This window comes from Sorex fumeus, unplaced genomic scaffold (assembly GCF_029834395.1).
Source record: "Sorex fumeus unplaced genomic scaffold, SorFum_2.1 ptg000043l, whole genome shotgun sequence".
NCBI classification, from domain to species: Eukaryota; Metazoa; Chordata; class Mammalia; order Eulipotyphla; family Soricidae; genus Sorex; species Sorex fumeus.
The window spans coordinates 43,702,832-43,721,462 of NW_026606100.1; the positions used below are offsets into that span (position 1 = coordinate 43,702,832).

Consider the following 18,631-nt stretch of genomic DNA (forward strand, 5'->3'; position numbering starts at 1 on the left):
TTAAAAAAAAATTCGAAGAAGCTGGACAAGAAGAGATCTTAACAGGAATGAAGCGAGTTTCCGGAGTGGATGTGGACAGAGTATTTTCAGAAAGGTGGCAGCTGAGAAAGAAACCCGCAAAGATCTCTCTTGCTCCCTGCTCCTGGGGCCAGGCAAGGGTGAGACGCCCTTGAGCACGTCAGAGAAAGAACCCCGTTTCATCAGAAACGCCCGGATCAATAAGTGTCTGCAGCTGGAAGCGGGCAGGCGCCTGGTTCCGAGCACAGAAGATAAGGAGGGTCAAAGAGTGTGGGGGCAGCCCCTCGGAGCCGCGAATCCCGAATCCCGTTGGCTTCCTTTCCTGCTGCGTCAGTCCCGAGCCAGAGTCGGCCAGGAACCCAGAGAGAAAGGGCTGTCACACACCTAAGGGCTATCGGAGGGGCAAGAACAGCAGGGAATTTCAGCATGTCCATCCCCAATGTCTCCTTGCTCTCAGGATGGGCACCCCACCCCCCTTTATCCACCAAGGACCAAGCTGGCCCACAGTTCCGGTGCCAGCCCCCCAGGCAAGGCCAACCCATCTCAATTGCTGGAGAATCTCTGCTGGGAAGGCCACTAGCATTTGCAGCTGGAGACACACGACAGTCTCTTGAGGAGTCTGTGACTACCAGCACACGGGGCACGGGAGGGACCCTCACTAACAAGCCCAGCCACTCTTCTGCTGTGTGACCTTGAGCCAGTCACTCACCCTTTCTGAACCTGGGTGTCCTCTCCAGGATGAATACCTACCTACGTGATGTGCTCCCCTGTATCCTTCTCTCTTTAGAAAAAAAAAATTTTTTTTTCCTTTATTTCCAGGGGAGCTCTAGTGTGCTGGCCCAACTCTCAAATAAAGAAAACAAAACAAAACAAAAACAAAACACCCTCTGCCTTCCTCTGCTGTTGGCTGCGGCGGGTGCAATCAGAGGGCAGGGCAGACCTCAAAAAAGAAACAGCCTCTAATCAGTGGCTAAGGGTGAAGATAACACTAGAATGTGACCTCTCGATGGCCTGAGCAAAGTGTCCCAGCAGGAAAGTGGCTCCTGGCTAGCTGAGCCAATGCGCAGGCAGGCAGCACCGTGGGAAGTGTGCAAGGGCTTAGAGAGAGCCACGGCTGGGCCCCTACTGACCACCCAGCCACCAAGGCCAGGGCCAGAGAAGTGACAAGTGGCCTTTGGAAGCCTCTTTCCCACCACTCACAAATGACTCCTACGGGGCTAAGCCACTCAAATCCATTAGCAATAGTGCTCAGGGCAGTAGTGACTCAGGGAGGCTGAGAGGGACAACAGAAATGACCTCTACTCAAGGTCAGCATCTGTCATTGTTCCAGGGAGCCCTCCAGGAAGCGGGGGGGGGGGGAAGAGAGAGAGAGAGAGAGAGAGAGAGAGAGAGAGAGAGAGAGAGAGAACACGCCTAGGTGTGCCTCCCTTGGCAAATCCCTCCACTCATCATCCCTTGCTCAGTGAGAGATCACACCTAAAGCCAGTGACTCTTCAGGATGGGCTGAGCTGACGTCGTAGGCTGGCCTCTGTCCCGAGGTCTCCGACAGGATTGCTATGAACCCTCCGGATTGTGTCTCCATCCACCCGGCACATGACAAAGCTGGGGGCATCCAGCCATCAGGATCAATGTGAGTTCAGCATGGTCCCCTCCAGCACACACACTCTCCATGGTGCGCTACGAGAAAGCAGCTCTCAGTAGCCATGAAAGGGTGCCGGTCCGACAGCCCCCGAGAGAGAGTTTCCATGCAGAAACACATGTCCCCCAAGAAGGAAAGGTGGAGGATGAAGCCCAAATCTCCCCAAGAGCAAAACTCAAGGGTGGTTTCTCACATTCTAGAATCATATGGTCAAGATCGCCAGGATTTAGTCTCAGGAGGAAAACATCAGGTTATAGAAAAATGATCCTAGAATAATCCAATGGACACCCCTGCCTGCTCCAATTTATCTGATTCCTATCTAGGAACGCAAACATGAACCAGGAATGATTTTACTTCTGGAACAAATGGGGAATACAGGCTGATGGGGCAGGGGAAAGAGGCTTTTATCCACCACTCTATCCAGTAGCATCTCAAGCCTTAACATAAACTATATTATATATATGTGTGTATATATATACATATATATATATTCTTTCCTGGAATTATTCTAGTGCTTTTTTGCACTCCCCACATAAACTAGTCATCTAAAGGGTAATTCTATTCTCAAGGATTTAACTTCCATTCCAGGACCACGCCCAAGGCATGCATAATGCATACCTGTGCCAATCACAACACACACACACACACACACACACACACACACACACACACACACACCAGCATTCCTTATGACTGAATTTGCCACTTCTTACCGGTGCCACATCTTTTTCTATGGTTGGGGGTGGTGGGGGTAGGGGGACCATGCAGCGCTCAGGGCTTCCTCCTGGCTCCGTGCTCAGGGGTCACTCCTGGAGGTGGCGCGGGAACTACACGGGGTGCCCGGGGTGCCCGACTGACTGTTATCTCTCCAGTACCCCAAGCGTTAGGAAGGCATTTGGAAGGCTGGCTGGCTAGCGAGACTCCTGAAAGCCACGACCCGTTTGCCAAATCACCTTTCCAACGGTCCACTGTCCCTTTGGGCCAGCCCAAAAGGGACACCGTATGGGACACCGGGGTCCCTTCCTCACACCTGGCACTGCACATCCACTCGGGGGCCGGGTGGGGGTCAGTCAGAGAAGAAGAGCAGGCAGGGAGGCGGGGGACACCGGGCGGGCGGACGTGTCCGCAACACACGCTCGAAAAGCCAGCACCGCCCCAAGAGCCGCGGGCAGCTTCCCGGGCAAGCCTGGGCACTGCATGCAAACCCCGGGCCAGCCGGCCGGCCGGCCAGGGAGCGTCCCCGCGGCTGGAGGCCGGGCCGGGCCGCCCCATCCAACTCGTGCGCCCGCGCGCTGGCCCGCGATCGATCCATCAATTACCTTTCTCCTTCACCATGGCAACCCGCTCGTCCGTCCGGCGCGCTCGGCTGCGCTGAGTCCCCGGGGTTCCACGGCGGGGCAGGGGCAGCACCCACTCGTCCAGCCGCGGGCTGCTTTTCTAAAAGCCCGCCCCCAGCTGCGAGCCCGCACGCCCGCCGGTGCCCGCCCCGCCGCCGCCGCCGCCGCCGCGCCCAGCGCGCTCCGGGGGACTCTGCCCCTGCGCCCCGCCGCGCGCGCTCCAGCTGCCGCCGCCGCCCCGACAAATGCAGAATTCCGCGCTCCTAATCTCCGGGCACCGCCACCGCCACCGCGCATTCCTTGCGCCCGGACCCCCGGAGGCTGGGTCCCGGCCGGGGTGGGGTGAGGTGGGCTGAGGGGACCCCTCCCGCGGTCTGATGGTCACTGGCAGGAAAAGGGCGGGCGGGCGGGCGGGCGGCGGCGAGGGGCAGGATGAGCTGGGGACTTCTGGAAGTAAAGGAGTCAACCGCTCGCTTATTACTTTCCTATTAGACCGCGGCTCTCGATTCTTATTACAGCTGCTTTCAGGCTAATTAAATAACGTCAGTCTTAGGAGGAAAAAAAAAAAAAACGGGCCGAGAAATGCCAAGTGCTTCTGGAGACTCCGCTAACGAGAAGTCAGTCATGGATTAGGCTGATGCTGCCTGGGGGAAGAGGGACCGGATCAACGACAGACAAGGGAACGGATTCACCCTGCCAGGGAAAGTGGGAACTTTCAGGAGCCAAATGCATTAGCCCAGCCCAAATTCAGGATCAAAATAAAATCCAATTTATCCAGTCAGGTAGAACTGCCTTCCACTTTCTCCCTGTTTCCTACAGGGTTTTTTTTTTTCCCCAGGGTGTGTGTGTGTGTGTGGGGGGGGGGGGGGGAGTCACACCTGGCGATGCTCAGGGGTTACTCCTGGCTCTGTACTCAGGAATTACTCCTGGCGGTGCTCAGAGGCCCATATGGGATGCTGGGAATTGAACCGGTTCGGCCCCGTGCAAGGCAAACGCCCTATTCGCTGTGCTGTCACTCCAGCCCCTCCACAGTTTTCTAAACAAGAGATCTGTGTACGTGAGACACAGCTTAGGGAGCAGAAGTCACTAGGCCACTCTGAGCCTGACCCGAGCCTGACCCTAATGCATCAACTCCAGAGGAGGAATCTGACCTCTGATCTTTGACCTCTAACCCAAGCCTCCAGGTCTGGCTCCTGGGAGCAGAAGGCAGACTGGTTCACAAAGCCCATCCTGACCCCATGGGCCAATTCAGCACCTATCTCCCAAATGCAGACCACGGGGTCCCCAAGACATGTCCCACCCAGCCGCCGTATGGTAGAAGCATGGTCAGCACCTAGAAGACAGATGCCACCCAGCCCGGGAGGCTGGCACTCTGTGCACAGCGCCCAGCCAGCCTGCCGGGTTTGCAGCAAACGCTGCAACCTGTTGGGACCAAGTGCACCAGCGGGATGGAGAGGAAGGCGCCGGGACTCGGGGCGTCTGGTGGGGCCAGGCTGGTTTTCTCAGGGGAACAGTAGCGGGTGCCCAGCAGCTGTGACACTCCTACAGCTGTGACTCAGGCCTTCCTATTAATAGCCGGGCTGCCTGCGGCTGCAGTCAGGGCTGAGTCCCCTCCAGCCCCTGCCTCCCTCTCTTCCTCTCTTAGCCTCTTCCGTGACACACGTCGCCCACACTGCTCCCTGCAACCCCCCACCCCCCTAACCAGGTTTTTCCTAAGTCAGCAGCCAGCAGGAGTCTATGCATTCCAGAGGCTGTGATGGGCTTCCCTAACTGCCAACAGGAGCCGGATGGGGGGTGGGGGGTGGGGTGAAGGGGGGGCGGGGGGGCGGTCTCAGGAGCAGGGCATTAAGGCTGGGAAGGCCTGTCTACTCTCCTCAGCACCCCGGAGGCTGAAGGTGATGCTTACAGAGAGCACTCGCCCCATCTGGGGCTAGTAGGTCTAGCAGATGAATTCATGTTACTGCAACGCTGCAAGAATAGATCAGCACTTCACCAAGCTTTTCACATTATTCAGTTCAAACTAAGAGAACCCGCCACTCCCCCACCTCGCTCTCTCTCCATTCTTCATGGAAATACAACTAAGAAAACATTCGATGTGTAGACCGGACCCAACCGTTCATTCCTAAGCATGACCCTTCTGGAATCTAAGCCTTCCGGAGACTAAAACGAAAGGCCTTGACTTTGTCTTTCGCTGGGGAGGACCATGTTCTTTGATCCTGAGGCTGGAGAGGAATAACCGGGTGGGGTGCCCATTTCCAGCCCTGCCTCCACCCGCCCCCGAGCTTGGGGGCAGATTCTGCTCTAGCGTGGCTCTCTCCCAACGCAGAAACTGCTGCCTGGGCCTTGCAGACACCCGCTCGGAGAGGAAAATACTACGCAGCGGTTCGGAGAGATTTCCCCACCTCCTGTTTTCCATGGAAAGAATTTTCCTGTACCACAGTCAGAGTGAATGAGTCACCCGTGCTGAGTCGCTAAATAACAGTCATGTGTCCCCAGTACCCCCCCAACAATTGGACACAGCTACTTTGGGATAAAAGCTTCCCCTCTACGCTTTTAAGATAACCAAAGAGGGCATTACTGAAGCTATTTTTGGAATGTGGCCGAGTAAAACCAAATTATTTTTGTCTCCTTGCCTCAGGGTCAAATAGTTAAGAGCTTGGGAGCAGAAGCAAATCCTAGGTATTTTCTAATAAAGAGCTAAAGGCAGGCAAAAAAAAAATGCTAAAAAAAAAAAGAGTACTGCTCACAAAAACAACAGGACTTTTCATTCTTATTTCTAGAGATGAATGCCAAAGACTTCATGTCCGTCTCTTTTCACTCCAGTGAGATAAGACTTTCCATGACACACGCACCAGCCCATGGTTTCACTTGTATTATTTACCCAAACAGACTGAGTGCAGCTTTATTTACTTAAAAAAGAAAAAAGAAAAAGAAAAAAAGCTAGCATAGCAAGCCTTATTCAATGCCTGCAAATGAATAAGGACAGAAACCATTTGGTGGGAGAGAAAGTTTTGGGAGCACACAGCCATCCTGGCAGGAATTCCAGTGTGCATCCTTCCAGCAGAAGCCCCAACAATTTAGAGGGGAACGTTACAGAAAACTGCAGAGCTGGGAAGGAGCACTCCAGCAGACTCATTGGCTCTGCAGCTGTTACAGTGATCTCAACCCCTCCCCCCAGCCTGGTGACATGGGTTTCCGGGAATCACCGCACCTCCTCCAACACTTTGGGACTTATGGACAAAAAAATAAATAAATAAATAAATAAACCACTTAAGCAATAGTACAGCAGGTAGGGCGTTTGCCTTGCATGCGGCCGACCCTGGTTCGATTCCCAGCATCCCATATGGTCCCCTGAGCAACGCCACGGGTAATTCCTGAGTGCAGAGTCAGGTGTATCCTCTGAGTATCACCGGGAGTGATCCAAAAAACAATTAAAATAAAATAAAATAAATCCTTCTTAGTGGAATTCAGCTGAAAGCAAACTCAAGAATGGGTTCCTTATTTTTCTTCGGTGGTGACGGACAGGGTAGCGTGGACAGTGCTGGGCATCAGACCTAAACCTTTATCATTCAAGCCGTGGGCCCTAGCACGGAGCTCCATCCCGGGCCTCTTTCTTGCCTTCCCACACTCCTATCTTTGCATCTCCCTGCAGCCGGGTCTGGAGCAGCTACCGTATGTCTGCTAGTGAGGCACGGTGTGAAAACAGGGAGTGAGAAACCCCAGCTCTGGAATGACTTGTCCTCTGGGGATGCAGATGCAGGCACACTAACATGCTCAATGAGGGTAGGCAGGTGCTGAGGCAGAAGTAGGGTGCAGGGGTGCAGGTAGGACTGAGCCTGAATGGGAGACAGAAGCTTCCTCCTGCGGGAGGAGAGAGGAAGAAGCAAGAACTACCTACTATTGCACAAGTGCAAAGAAGGAGGCGGGAAAGATCATTCTGAGTCTGGGAGGTGTGAGGGGCAGGAAGCAGTTCACTTGCCCCTAGGCAACAAACAGGTCAAGGTCCAAGCTACCTGGGGGTGGTGCATGGTGGGGAGGGCTCAGAATACTGCCGTAAGGTGGGTGATCAAAGAGCTGGAGAGATAGTACAACATGTGTGAGTGTAGGGAGGACACTTGCCTTGCTTGTGGCCAACCCAGATTTGACCCCTGGCACCTCATACGGTCCCCAAGCTCTGCCAGAAGTGAGCCCTGAATGCAAGAGCAGGAGTAAGCCCTAAACATTGCTGGGGGTGGTCCACAAACAAAACAAAACAAATAAACAACAACAAAAAAAAAGGAAAAGAAAAAAGTGAGATAGTCAAAGTTTCCCACCTGAACTTCTTTTTCCTGTTGTTGTAGGGATGTGGGGTGAGGTGGTGGACCACACCCAGCGGTCCTGGGGTTGGGGTGGGGGGCATCATATGTCGTACCAGAGAAAGAAACGGGGTCAGCCACATGCAGGTCAAGTGCCATGTCCTCTGAGAGAATCTCTCAGCTCCCGATCTACCTTTTCCCAAATGAGATTCCAAAGACTTGTGCTGCTTCCAAAGCCTTCCATGGATTGTTTTTTCACCAAGTTGCCTCTCTCAAAACTGGGGGTGTTGGCGTGCGCCAGTCCCCTGTTTAGACCTGTTTATTCGCTTATTTAAATGCTGGGACACAAGTGCCTTCCACAGTAAATGGATTTATGAGCACAAAAAGGCTCTGAGGGTCATGAAAGCAAGGATTGTTTTAAGGTTTCCTTGATTCCCCAAAGCTGAGGGTAGGCCTCCAGCAGTAATACTGCATGGAGGGGCCCGTTTCCAGTGCAGCTCCCTGGACCCGACTTTGTTCAGTCTGTGGATTCAGGGTCCCTGGGGTGGTGGGGCTCAAGTCTTAGCTGGTTCTGTGAGTGACCGAGGACCAGGGAGGCCTGTCTGCTAGGAGGTGAGAGAACAAGAGATCCACAAACCCAGCCTGAGGCCACATGCCATGGCAGAACCTGTTCTCTAGGTGTGCATGTAGCCATCAGCCTCCCCTCACGCCCCCTCCAAGGTAGCCTTGTTGAAAAGGGCTCAGAAGTTCCCTAGTCAGAGACAACTTCTTAAATGTCAGAGTCCCCTGGAACCAAATTCACAGATACACTGAGGAGTTCTAGGGTCTATTCCACAGACTCTCAGAGAATCGGTGCCCAGCCAAGTTTGCATGTAAAGTAGAACCGTTTCTCATATGTACCCCAAAGCCCCTCCACTCCCCCACCATCCCCCCACAGTCCGCTTAGAAGTCATTTCTGAGTTTGGACCAAGGGGCAATCTTTCAGTTTATGAAAATGATGGACATACACTCAGGGTGGGCTGGAGCAATAGCACAGTGGTAGGGCATTTGCCTTGCACGCAGCTGGCCCGACCGAGCCAGGTTCAATTCCTCTGCCCCTCTCAGAGAGCCCGGCAATCTACTGAAAGTATCTCGCCCGCACAGCAAAGCCTGGCAAGCTACCCGTGACATATTCAAAATGCCAAACACAGTAACAACAAGTCTCATGATGGAGATGTTACTGGGCCCGCTCGAGCAAATCGATGAACAACGGGAGGACCGTGACCATGACTGTGACAGTCAGGGTAAAAACCCAAAGAACTAAAGGACATGCTTTGAATGTGGGAGCACCAGGTTTAATCCCTGGAGCCACAAAGTCCCTCAGCACTGCTGGGCCCTTCCCTCCCCAATGAAAGAAGGTGACAAAAATAATAATGTATCGTTGAAACTTCCTATAAGTAACCCACGGCAGATATAAACTAGGAGTGAGAATGAAAAAAGCTATTTTCTATAAGTGTATCACAACCTCTATTCAGGGGATTTTTTTCCCCCTGCTTCATTTAAAGACAGTGGTTTACACAATTGTTCACAGTACATTTGTCACAAGCACCCAATGTTCCAACACCAAAGCCCCCACCACGGTCCCCAATTCCCCAACCAACTTCGCCAACGCCCCCCATCACTTCCCTCCCTGCCCATCAAGCCTGCTCCCTTAGCAAAAGGCACAAAGTAATTTATTTTTTAGTGCTTGTTATAACTAAATGGCTCGTGGAATGATTAAAAATCCTTCATTAAAGAAAATCTGAGAAAATTGTTTTATCTTACCAAGGTCAAGGTCATTGAGTCCTTGTCTGGGGGTTTGCTAAGCTGTTGTTGCTGGTTGAGCCTTCTGCCTTACTGCTTTTCTTTACTGAGCTTCGTAAGCTTCTACATTACTTCTTCATCCAACCCCATCTAATTGGGTATGCTCTGACTGGCATGTCAGTATCATAGAATTTGGAGGTGTCACGTGCTACAGAAACCCCGGGATATTTAAGTTTACATGGTGGCAGTTGTGGGACGTGAGAGTGGCTGCTGGGTCTTCTGCAAGGTGGAGTGTCTGCCCTTCCCCGGCCTCAAGGGTGCCCTAGAGTTTTCAGTCACATGACCGGTGTACCCATGAATTTTCGCAGCTCGCTTGATCTCTTCTGAGATTTAATCATGAGTCTGTAAAGTTGGGCCGATGGATGGGCTTACATGGCGGCGGTGACTATGGGATGTGGGCATAGCTGTCAGGGCTTCAGGGCTTCAAAGTACAGAGATGGGAGGTAGGTGAAATCCCCTCCCTCCCCCCCAACTCTGAGAAGATCAGGGGGTCTTTTTACTTTTTCTATGTGTGGTGCTGGTTCTTGAACTCAGGCTGCAAGACATGTGCTTTATCACCAAGTCACATCCCCGGCCTTCAAAGGACCTTTTAGTAATAAAGGGAGTTTCATGAATATTTTTTAGCTCAATTTCAGGTTACATGAGAAATTCAAAAGAAGTACAGAAATAGCTTTGAATCATATTGGAAAAGGTCATTTCTTAACCGTTGCTATTAGCTTTATCTTTTTATTTTCTTTTTAATATTTTGTTGTAGTTTAGGCTATAGCGACAATAGATCTAGTGTTCATGGATTTGCAAAAGGGACTGTACCTTCATCCTTCATATTTTCTAAGTATAAACACAGTCAAGAGGATTTAGGGGGAAAAGTCTACTTTCTAACATGTAGGATTCTAATGCTTTCTCTGGCAATGCCAACTTTTTCCCTGGGACTTCCTGCCACCAAGGCTTCTGCATTTGAGTGTGTAACAATAGAGGATTTAGATGTTTGCTTTAGTTACATACTGTGGGCTCTCTGAGGGAAGGAATCATGTTTGATTATCTGTCTTTACTTGGTGACAAGCATGACGTCAGAATACAATATTTGACAAATACTAGAGAATAAATATCACTAACTTGCCACAGTAAGTCAAGCACTGTAGTGCTGCCCTCCCTTTTTTCATTGATTTGCTCGAGAGGGCCCAGTAATGTCTCCATTGTGAGACTCGTTGTTACCGTGTTTGGCATATCAAATATGTCACGGGTAGCTTGCCAGGCTTTGCCATGCGGGCGAGATACTCTCGGGAGCTTGCTGGGCTCTCCGAGAGGGGCGGAAGAATCGAACCCAGCTTGGCCGGGCCTGCTGCACACAAGGCAAACGCCCTACCACTGTGCTATCGCTCCAGTCCACAGTAAGTCAAGATGGTAGATACTCTTTTTTTTTTACTAGTCAACTAGACTGCTTGAAAACTCCAACTCAAATAAATTACACATGAATTCCAACTATTAATACATACAAACCATTTGAATGAAAACTGAGACGTTTTGCCAAGATGCAAACCAATCATGCTAGCGGAGAGAAGCCAGTTGAGAAGGAAATGAAGGGTGGTCACTCTTCAAAGTCCTCTTTATGCCCACCCATGCCTCCACAATTGCTCACACATGCCAGGCAGTGTTCTAGGCTCCTTACACTGCACACGTGCGCGTGCGTGCACACACACACACACACACACACACACACACACACACGCACTCAGCTTCTCACCAAGCTGCACTAAATGAATGGCAACTTCCTTGGCATTTTTCAGGTGGCCTGGCACAACGCAAGGTTCTCTCTGGCCCTTTCTGGGTCAGCTGATCTTTTCCCCTAATACTTTGGCTTTTATTAGAATGTTCTTGACCACCTTTGGCTTTTGTTACAATGTTCTTTGGATGGGTCCTGCTAGGTGAACTGCATCATCACCGTGACCTGCTGGGCTCACCCTTCGCTAGACAGGGAGCACAGTGTAGACAGACCCACATGGTGGGTCACATCTCTGGAGAACAGACTCAGTTATTCATCCTCTAGTCACGCTCCAGGAACAGGACTCCTGTGGCTTACACCGAGACAGGGTGAAGAGAACGCTGGAAGTGGGAGTCACCGAATTTTGCAAAGGCTTTCAAATCTTACCTGGGCCTTCCCGCATTTGGCCTTGCAGCTCTAATCATGCCCTGATCCACCCCTCCAGAAAACCACCTCTTGTTCACTCTCCTTGGACAGTACAGTCGTTCTCAGAGGGAGAGGCTAAATAAAGCCATTGCCGCATCTGCTTTCACAAGACAGACGTCACTGTCACCCAACACAAGTCTCGGCAAGTTTCTCTAGTTATTGGGACGAAGGGAGAAGGCGCGGGCAGCTCATGCCATGGTTTGTAAAGACACACAACGTGCACAAAACACAAGGCATTCATTCCATGCATGCCTCCAGACCAAGCTGAAGTGGAAAGTACACTGGCCCGAGGTCACACACTTATTTAGAAATGGGTGGAAAGTTCTGGGATCTGGTCTATGGACTGTGGGGATGATTCCATTCTACCCCACCTTTTTATATTCACTGGATAAAACACAGCCAGCAGGTGAAGCCCAGCTCCATGCGGGTTGAGGAGCCCTGGCACATTACTTCCTGCTCTGGGTTTGAGCAGTCTCATTGGTGAGACTAATAATACGGATATGGCTGGTTCTGTGATTCTATATAGTAACAAGGGGCCTTTAGTTCCCGGGCTGTGAGAAGGGAATGCCATTTGGTTTCATGCTTGACTGCTGCCATATTCAACACTGTAACCATCTTCTCTGTGAGCTTGCTTGCCTTTCTTTCTTTCTTTCTTTCTTTCTTTCTTTCTTTTCTTTCTCTCTCCTTCCTTCCTTCCTTCTTTCTTTTTTTCTTTCTTTTGCTTTTTGGGTCACACCTGGAGATGCCCAGGAGTTACTCCTGGCTCTGCACTCAGGAATTACTCCTGGAGATGCTCGGGGGATCATATGGGATGCTGAGAATCGAACCCAGGTCAGCAGGGTGCAAGGCATACACCCTCCCCGCTGTGCTATAGCTCCAGCCCTCTCTGTGAGCTTTATACATGAAGCCTGATGGGGCAACGGAACGGAGTAGAAAGGTCTGGGCCATGTGTGTGTCTGCCATTGCCCGGCCCTCCACATGGGGTTTGTGGCACTCCATGGACTCAGAATTCCAGTGGAGCCGGGAGTCACGGGAGTCTCCGGGACTCAAGGCACAGGCAGGTAAGTGTGGCCCATCTGCCAAAAGCAGGGTACAGAGAGGTGACCAGGGCAGCTCTGGTGTTCTGGGAAAGCCAGCCAATGAGTGCTGGATTCACTCTCCCATGGAAGAGATGTGAGACCAAGACTCTCAGATCTCAGAAACAGGAATGGTGGCATTCCGGTGACTTGGCAGGAGAGTTCAATGCCCTGGCACCTGCCTGCATTCCTAACAGCACTTCGTAATATGTACACGAAAGGGACAATGCACGTTCATCCTTGTTAATGTTGCTTTATTTAGGACAATGCTAAATAGCAAACCCAAGTACTGGGACAAGCTGAGAAAAAGCCCATGGAATAAAAAAGTTTAATATTTCAGTTCTTTTATGACCTCTTCTCTACTTGCACAATGAACAAGGAGCCCCACACCTTCCATTTGTACCAGGCCCTGCACATAAGAACAGGTGGGGAGGGGAGGAGAGTGCTTGGCCCCCAGACAGGGTGTAATGAGGAACAGTAGTTCTGGTTCCTGTTTGCTGTCTTGAAGCAATACACCTCAAACTAAGACAGAATTCTGCAAGTTCTAGTTGTTGTTTTTTCTTTTTTTTTTGGGGGGGGGTAGAAGATTCACCCAGCAGTGCTCAGGAATTACTGCTGGCTCTGTTCTCAGAGATAACTCCGGGTGGGTTCAGGGGACCATATAGGATGCCAGGAATTGAACCAGTGGGGAAGGAGTGATACACAACAGGTACGGTGTTTGCCTTGCACACAGCCTACCCAGGTTCGATTCCCAGCATCCCATATGGTCCCCCAAGTACCGCCAGGGGTGATTCCTGAGGCAGAGCCAGGAGTAACCCCTGTGTATCACCAGGTGTGACCCAAAAAGCAAAACAATAAAATAAAATGCAAAGGAATTCAACCAGAAAGAAGTGGCCTTGGCCTTTCATTCCAAGGGCCCTGGCTTTGTCCATGGGAGATGGAAGCCACCAAAGACTTCCTTCATCTGATTGCCATCTGCCCGGGTCCTACTGGCCGGTGATAAGAGTGGCGAGTAGAGTGAACCGAGTGAGGTGGGCTCAGGCGCAGATGCTGAATATTCCGCAAAATAAGGAATGGGCTCCAGGATGATTAAACGCAAGATTATAGGAAAAGAGGAGGACTAAGAGAGTAGCCCAGATAATAAATGAAGCAGCAACCAAAACAAACGTGGATAAAATACAGCTTCCAAGCACAGAAAGGATTTGAGAAGATCTCAGTGAATCCAAAATAAAGAGCCTAAATCAATGAGTGTAAACCAACTGAAGTAGAAAGAAAGAAAATGGGGAAAAAGGTATGCCCTGGAAGTAGGTAATCTAAGAATTTCCCTGAACTGAAGGTAAATTGAGCTTTCCTCCCCACCCTGACCAGGGCTCCGGCAGCCGAAGACCTCCAGGACCAGCCACCACCATGCTGAGACCACTCTCTGCACACCTGAAGGTACCGGCAGAGGAACAAAGGCATGCGGGTCCCGGGGCTGAGATCTCCAAGCCTACTCGGATGGGGGCTGAGCATCCTCCACCCAGATCCTCCAAATTCCAGTAGGCGGGGGTCACTCCCACCAACTGGCCCCCTGGCGCCGTGTAATCCCATCAACGGCCAAGACTCAGAGACTATAAAAACCAGCTCCCGGAACTGCGCAGCCGCATTTGTGGCCGCGCGACATCTTTTTATGACATCTTATTATCTCATTCCTACTTTGGACAAACTGCCAGGCTACCGAATGTAACCTGCCCACACGGCAGAGTCTGGCAAACTCCCCGTGGCGTACCCAATATGCCAAATATCAGTAACAATGATGGGTCTCATTCTCCTAAAGAGCCTTGAATATAATCTCAGGGCTAGGATGAAGGAGACGTTACTGGGGCCTGCTCGAGGTAATCAACGAATAACAGGATGGTCGTGATTCATGATTCATCGTGAAGGTAAGTTTGAACTTGCAGCTCTGAAGAGTCTAGATACAAGGTGGGCAAAAATGTGATGCAGAAATGCTAACTCCAAGACCTAGTTTAAGCTTTCGAACTTCTCAAGACACTATTCTTCACACACCTGGACAGAAGAAACCTAACACTGACCAAAATAGAAAGATGCAGGCACACCTCAGGCTTCTTCACAGCCATGTGGATGCAGAGAAGACAGTGGGGTAAAACCTGGAAGTCTCCAAGGGAAGGGTGTTTCCGAGAATATTACACCCAGCCAGTGCTACTCATGCAGGAAGGCAACAGGCACAGCTCAGAAACACAAAAGGACTTGGACACAGCACCATGAACCCTTACTAGGAACTCAGTTTGACAATAATAAGAAGCCAATGAAGACAAGGGTCAGGGAGAACTCAGGAGCACATAGCCCATGACAAAGGAGCAGTGGTGAGTGCCGGGAAACGTCAAACCCTCCCCCAGGCACTGAATCACGGGTATATTTTGAGCAAAGAAAGCAAAGAACAAACTAAAGACACTATTATAACTAAACAAGACGAGGGGAGGGACTGGAGCAATAGTACAGCGGGTAGGGCATTTGCCTTGCACACGGCTGACCCGGGTTCAATTCCCAGCATCCCATATGGTCTCTCAAGCACCGCCAGGAGTGATTCCTGAGTGCAGAGCCAGGAGTAACCCCTGAGCGTCGGCTGGGTGTGACCCAAAAAGCAAAACAAACAAACAAACAAACAAAACAAGACGAGGGGAGATGCATGGAGTTTTACTGTCTTGTGTCTTCCCAGCAGGTCAAGGATACCTTCACCAGCCAGTTCAAGATTCTCATGGAAGCATCTGGAAGCACAGTCACCTAGTTAATTCCTCTTTACTTCAAGATTTATGCAATGTCTCCTTGCTGGTCTCCTGTCTGACCCCCCAGTTCCTGGACTGGGTAAGGTCAATGGTTCCATGGAGCAAACGCACCTCCGGGATTCTTAAGAAATGGGAATTCAATGGCATGCCCCTAATCTTGCCTGTCCTCTTCCCTCCCAACTAACTCTCCCTCTTTTCTCCCCAATCTAGCATTCCTTGGAGCAGGCACTGAGCTAAATGTGGTCTCACCCTGGCCCTGGCTGGCTGAATCATCTGCAGATGCAGGATGGGGTTTTAGGGAAACCAGTACACCTCGGCCAGGCACTCATGCTATATTCTTTCATGAAAAAGAGAAACTCGGGGCTGGAATGATAGTACCACAGGTAGGGCGTTTGCTTTGAGTGTGGCCAACCAGGGTTCAGTCCCCGGCATCCCATGTGGTTTCTCCCGAGCACTGTCAGGAGTGATTCCTGAGGGAGAGCCTGGAGAAACCCCTGAGCAACGCTGGGTGTGACACAAAAAGTGGAAGAAAGAAAGAAAGAAAGAAAGAAAGGAAGGAAGGAAGGAAGAAAGAAAGAAAGAAAGAAAGAAAGAAAGAAAGAAAGAAAGAAAGAGAATAAAAAAGGAACCCTGTCAGTGAGATTTTCCCTACTGGAACTCTGAAAAGTCACAGTCAGTGGCAGGTCACTGTCAGGAAAGATCAAGGTCAGACCCGGGCGGGCTTGGCAGAGACTCAGCAGCAGAGGAAGCCAAGTGGGCAGGAGGAAAGCAGGGCACAGCCCTCTACTCGGCAGCCCGCAGCACTGGGTGCCTCCTGGGGCCTGGCGGGCCAGTGTTTCCTGGGTCACTGGGAGACCTCCCTGTCCTGGTCCTCATACATAGTGCACCCTCTTTCTTGAGCTTCCTGAGAGATACTTCGGAGCTGATGGGCCCGCCTGGCTTCTCTCAGTCAGCTGGACCTGCAGTTGGATGCAATGGCCTGAGGATGTGGTGATGCTTAGTTCCCCTGAATGTCGGGGGCTACAGGGCCACTCCAGTGATGCTCCAGGCCTCTGGGGCTACATCTGACAGTGCCCCGGGCCTCCTGGACAGTGTCTGGTGATTCTCTGGGCACCGCAGTGGTGCTGAAAATGAATGGGATGGTCACAAGAAGGCAAGAGCCTTAACCCCTGTGCTACCCCACCACTCCCACATTCTTCCCTCTCCTGACTTCCGGCATTCTCTTCTCCAGGCCAATGCTGGTTCCTGAAACATGACAGTGAGTGATTTAATGTGTCTGAAAGCAGTTTTCAGCAATACCAGTAGGGCATGTGATAGGGTAATATCCTAGTTTGTCCTGGGTTATGCCTGAGGTGTGTTCTGGAATCTTCTCCTAAAGTTCCTGATCAACTGAATTTTATTCACCTTAAGAAGCATTTGAAAAAGGATGTGTTATTTAGTGTCACAGCTATACTAGTGTTTCTTAGAGCACCTGGCAAATAAAAAACAAAAAACTTGTCCGCAAGTACTTCTCTCAGGACCTGCTTTTTTTTTTTTTTAAGTAGGGGGGAGAGGGAGTTTAATACAATGAGGAACCCAAATTACCCACATTTTTATTCCAGCAAAGAGAAAAGAAAAATTTGTCTTGATTCCTTTAACTTAGTCTTCTACTTTAGATTCCAGAGACAGAATCTAAATAAAATACCTTGAAAAGATCAAATGGAGTCATCAGAAGAAATGTTCTTTACCTCAAGAGAATCAAGAATTACTTTGATATTTTATTGCACAGACAAAATAGAAGCTACACACATTTTGCAGTGCAGTGACTTTTTTTCTTAAAATATGTAAATAAATTTGAGTTTCCTACTGATTAGCTCTGATAATGGGTAAGAATGAACAACGACTTAGAAATATTCCAAATATTCCAATATTTCCAAATGCCTTTTAAGCCTTCGATTATATTTTAGAGTGAAAGGTAGGACTTGGGATATTAATCAAGCTCTTCAGAAGTGAGTCATTTTTATAGTGATATTCTGTTGTGTTTACATAGATATGTGCATGGGCGCTCTTAAAATGTTAAATGTCATCCTACTGCTATAATTCTACCCAAACTTTCCTACTATATGCCATCTGCCGTACAGGCTATATTTCTGAAAGAGGTTATAGGAGGTAACTTTTTCTTCCTCCCCATATGCCATATGCCTCGCTGGCTGTATTTCTGAAGGTTAGAGGAGGTAGCTTTCTTCTCTTCCTCCCCTCTCATCATTTTCCAGGAAAATGGAAAACATCATTAATGAATACTGGATCTGGGTGTTGGGGCTTGGGGTGATTCGAGAGAGAACAGGAAGGGAAACATTTAGACATTGAATTCTTCTTGGTTTGGGCTATAATTCTTACAATCCTCTCACCCCCATTCTGAATGAAGTGTGCTAACCGTATTGAACATTTATCAATAAGTGCCATTGGCTATGACATTTGCACACGGTTAAAAGCAAAGTCACGAAACCAGAAAAAAGATGTAGCATTGCACAACTGAAAGCAAAAATCAGGGAAGTCGAGGAATGAAAACACAGCTGAATCATTCATTATTTTATTTTATTTTATTTTTTTTGCTGAATAAGGCAGACATCCAGTCTCCAAAGTATCTACAGGAAGCCCCTCAGCAGCTTACACTCAAGTTGTGCAAGAACATCAGTATCTGTACTACAAACCATAGCACTGCACTGTCCTGCCATTGTTCATCGATTTGCTCAAGCGGGCCCAGTAACATTGTGATACTTGTTACTGTGTTTGGCACATCGAATATGTCACAGGGAGCTTGCCATGCTTTGCCGTGGTGGTGAGATACTCTTGGTAGCTTGCCAGACTCTCCGAGAGGGGTGGAGGAATCGAACCTGGGTTGGCCAGGTGGGCTGCATGCAAGGCAAATACCCTACTGCTGTGCTATCGCTCCAGCCCACTACAAACCATAATGCCCCTAAAACAAACAAACAAACACTGTCCTCCCATTGTTCATTGATTTTGCTTGAGCGTGCCCAGTAATGTCTCCATTGTGAGAGTTGTGGTTACTGTGTTTGGCATATTGAACACATCACAGGTAGCTTGCCAGGCTTTGCCATGCGGGTGAGATACTCTCGGTAGCTTGCTGGGCTCTTCGAGAGGGGGTGGAAGAATTGAACCCGGCTCAGCCGGGCTGGCTGCACGCAAGGCATTTGCACCCTACCACTGTGCTGTCGCTCCAGCCCTAAAGTATGTATATATAGAAAGAGACAAAGAAGAAAAGTGCCTGCCATCGAGGCAGTCTGGGGGTGTGGGGGTGATGGCAGGAGAGACATGGGAGATATTAGGTAAAGGTAAAGGTAAAGGCCCTCCCGTTGATCGTCGATTTGCTCGAGTGGGCCCAGTAACGTCTCCATTGGAGACTTTGTTGTTACTGTGTCTGGCATATTGAATACTCTCGGTAGCTTGCCAGGCTCT

General features: G+C 50.1%; 1 protein-coding gene across 3 annotated transcripts in view; it reads right to left on the bottom strand.

The window, feature by feature from the left end:
• ABLIM1 (actin binding LIM protein 1) overlaps positions 1-18,631 on the bottom strand; it is a 318,451-nt gene that overhangs the window by 169,456 nt on the left and 130,364 nt on the right. Inside the window, exon 1 of one of the 3 annotated variants that reach the window (XM_056120593.1) lies at positions 2,977-3,033. The exons of the other annotated variants lie outside the window; for them this stretch is intronic. Coding sequence (XP_055976568.1) covers positions 2,977-2,992 — 16 coding nt within the window. The 5' untranslated portion in view covers positions 2,993-3,033. Of the gene's footprint in view, positions 1-2,976; positions 3,034-18,631 lie in introns of those variants that run through there. 3 annotated transcript variants of the gene reach the window in all.